The 3,943-nt window shown below is 34.8% G+C and overlaps 1 protein-coding gene across 1 annotated transcript in view; it reads left to right on the top strand.

Moving 5' to 3' along the window:
• The first annotated feature begins 499 nt into the window (after positions 1-499).
• The window catches only part of LOC127872080 (octapeptide-repeat protein T2-like), a 15,056-nt gene continuing 11,612 nt past the window's right edge, over positions 500-3,943 (top strand). Inside the window, exon 1 of the mRNA XM_052415411.1 lies at positions 500-649. Within this exon, the coding sequence (XP_052271371.1) occupies positions 500-649 (150 nt within the window). The remainder of the gene's footprint in view (positions 650-3,943) is intronic.

Genomic DNA, 3,943 nt, shown 5'->3' on the forward strand with positions numbered 1-3,943 from the left:
GGTCTATTTATATTAACCTACCTGCTCATAAGAATAAGGCACGCGATATATTTTACGGGTTGATTTATGTCTTTTGTCATTGACATGATTGGAAACTTCAGTGCCTAATACATTATGTCTTCCTGAACGTTTCACTAGTTAAATGTGTTAACGTTTGATTCATTAAGGCGTATTTCAATCTAAACAAGCGAACTAGTCTGTTATGACGTAGCACGAGAGACAAATTATACATCCCCTTTTTTCCAATTACAGAATGGATGGATGTTCATAATAGTAAATGATACTTTAGAACTGACGTTACGCGGCCGGTGCAAGTTTATATTATATGTATGTCTTAACACTGTTTTGATATGATGTATCGAATTCTATTAGCATGACAAACATGAAATTAATAATTAATATATAGAAAGAGACTGAGGGGGTAGGAAGAGGGAAAGAGAGAGAGAGAGGGAGAGGGATAGAGAGAAAGAGAGAAAGAGAAAGAGAGAGGGAGAGAGGGATGGAGGGATGGAGAGAGGCAGGGAGGGAGGAAGGGAGAGAGAGAGAAAGAGAGAGAGAGAGAGGAAGGGAGGGCGGTAGGGAGGCAGGGTGGCAGGGCGGCAGGGAGGGAGAGAGAGAGAAAGAGGTACTGAGGGAGAAAGGGAGGGAGGTAGTGAGGGAGAGAGAACGAGAGAGAGACTGAGGAGGGAGGGAGGCAGGGAGGGAGAGAGACAGAGAGGGAGGGAGGTACAGGAGGACGGGAGGGAGGAAGAGAGGGAGGGAGGATGAGTGGGTGGGTGGGTGTTTGGGAGGGAGGGAGGGTGGGAGCGAGAGAGGGTGGGAGCGAGGGAGGGTGTGTGGGTGGTTGGGTGGTGGGAGGGAGGGTGGGTGGAAGGGAGGGAGGGAGCTAGTGAGGGAGGGAGCTAGTGAGGGAGGGAGGAAGGATAAATGGATAAAACGATCAAAGATAACACTAACATGTGACTTTTTATATCGATATGTATGTATTGCCCTGAGTAAACATGCATTCTTCTTGACAAGTACTTTTGAACAAAAGTATATTCAAAACTGTACTTTATATGAGGAAACTAAATGCTAAGTACACTTGTTACGAGGAATAAGTATTGACACTTGCAGGTTAAAAACCGGTATATTATAATGCATCTCTCTACAGTCCGTTCGAAAATTACGCATATTTCTTAGAATGTTTTTTAAACGTTTATCGGTAAAATAGTATTTTTCCTATAATAAATTCCTGTTTGTTACTCGTTGGGGTTACTTGAAATGCGACCTTTTGCTTTGCGTGTACTGAGGAAACCGTCCTTTTACTGTCGAAACCCCGCTGTCTGCCCTTTTTCCTTATAAAGGCATAATACCGATTATCAGAAATGTCGTAACGACATTTCTTTGTGTTTTGGAAGTTTTGGAAGAGGACATTTGTTAGTTTTTAAATTATACAAAGTGGGCGCACTCTAAATGACGGAAATGCTATAATTATATAACAGAAGGAAGCTGTTACAGCGATAACTAAAATGAAGCTAACAAAATATCAAATATATTCGTGTGCAAGTTGATTACAGGTAAAAACAAATTTGTATTTACGTGGGAAAATATCAAAGTTCTCCACCAATGGGTAATTGTGTGTCTCATCATTAAACCGCGTTATTCAAAGTTAAACTTAAACTTAAATAATATGTCCTGCAAACGAGGACAGTCTCTTGCAAAAGATCATATTGTCCATGGTTTTATTTTATTTTATTACAATTCCAGACTGCATTCGTGCTGACTCAATGCCTATAGCGGCGTGGACATTAATTAATGGTAAAAATAATTTAGACGTTTGCTGAAGTTGACATTGCACCAGAAAAGTATTTATGAGTTTTGCTCCTGCTGCTCCTTTTGGCGTTTCATATCGCCTACACTGCATTAAATGAAAGTAAATAAAATATTATTCTCAGAAAACAGTAAAGCCACATCAAATTGATTAAATGTTCGATGGATTCGCCGCACCTAAAAATCTTGAAACGAAATATAAAAAAAATTGCGCCCGCAGCAACAATTTTTCTGCGCACCTATTTATTAAATGATTAAGTGTAATTTAGCCTACGTATTTTACGACATAGACTGTTAAAACGCTTTGCGTTATTAGATTGCTTTATGGTAAAAACAAATGGAAACTTTCGTCTGTCTTGTCATATCGGCCAAAGACACAAATGGAAATGTTCATTCCCCAGGGCAATAAGTCATTGCATTAAAGATGATTTAAGTTATTTTATAATTTCAACAGCATCTACATCAGGATGTGAAATGTCGCCGGTATGCGTACGATTGGTAAAAATCTGCAATAAACTTGCTGGTATTGATTAAGTTAAACTTAAAATATAAAAAATTAACATGTAAATGAGAGTCGCCGTTGAACTGGACAAAAAAAATGCCGAGTATTATATAAATTGTACGAGCTACCTATCTACTAGTTCAAGCTGTTGATGACTAAGTGCAAGGTGTACATTATGCCCCTAAACATGAATTTATCATAAGTAAGAAAGTGAAGAAAGTATCTGGACCTAAACAACTTTACTGGGATTTGATTGACTTTTTTTTATTAAAATACAAATCTTTTACTCTATTTTTTTCATTAGGAAGTTATGTTGTTTTTTTACTGAATAACACTTAAATTTTTCATTTCTAATTTTAACAGTGCTAAAATAACAAAAGTAATTAATCGAGTATTGTAAAATACCATAACCTATGTTATTTAGAACTAATACAAATTTGAGATATATTGTATCAGTGTTTTTAACCCAAATTACAGCCTCTTATAGGCTGTGTCAAAATTGCAAATTGCACAAAAAAAAGCTGTTTGCCAAAAAGTAACTTTTTTTCTTTTAAAAGTCTTGCAAAAATTTCCCCAGAATAAGTCAAAGTCTTTAAATAAACTCAATTGGTTTATTAAGTTTATCATACAGCAGTTTAATGCCCTAGCACCTATAATATACATTTTAGAAAGCAGTAAAACATTCACTTATTAACAAATGGTATAATGCTATCTATAATCATAATAATAATGATTCAATACTCCCAATTTCATGGTTTATCGATCGTTATCCCCAATCAAAAAGGCACAGTCTGTAAAGATAGATAGATAGGTTTATTCTGCATATACATGTCAAATAATATCATTTACAATTTTCACAGAGGCTTAAAAATAAATTTACATAAAAACAAATACATTTAGCACTAAAAATATCACTGATTACATTGACTTCATGAGGTATACATTTGAGATACATTTACAGAAAATATGACGCGAAGAAAAATCACTGCTTATGCTTGATACTTATTGTATTATTTATTGTTTCATGTTATTAAACCATCATTGACAGAAAACTGAGCTTCTTATATAACTTTGATAATGAAAACTACATAAACCATGTTAAATTTAAGTAATCACCACCTGATGTGAGTAAGCAGAACAGCTATTAGAGACTTTTTTATTTATTTTGAACAAACATTTAATAAGGGCTTAAACTCAATTATTACTTCTTCATGATATTGTACTGGTATTTTGCAGGTATCATGCATTTATTTGGCAAAATATATCAATTTACATAGACAATATAACTATTTTTAATTTTCCGCTTTTAGCTCCCATGTGATTTAACAAAAAATAGAAAACAAATAAATTAATTTTTATTTCGCTCGCTCGCTCCATTTTTGGAAAGAAAAAAATTGTAGAACAAATCTTCAATTTGTTGTGGCCTAAATATTTTGTTTTCCAAAGTGTGATATGTTTTACGGGATAAACAATAACAACAAACTCACAATTTCTAATGTTCTTGACTTTGTGTTTGTCTTTCGTAATGTGCTCTCTAAAGCCAAACACTACTTGGACATTAAAGAAAACGCTATAGTATACTCAATATATGCATTCAATGCCAATTACGATTCTTAATTGTTTGACACA

The sequence above is a fragment of the Dreissena polymorpha genome, chromosome 3, assembly GCF_020536995.1.
Source record: "Dreissena polymorpha isolate Duluth1 chromosome 3, UMN_Dpol_1.0, whole genome shotgun sequence".
Taxonomy (NCBI): domain Eukaryota; kingdom Metazoa; phylum Mollusca; class Bivalvia; order Myida; family Dreissenidae; genus Dreissena; species Dreissena polymorpha.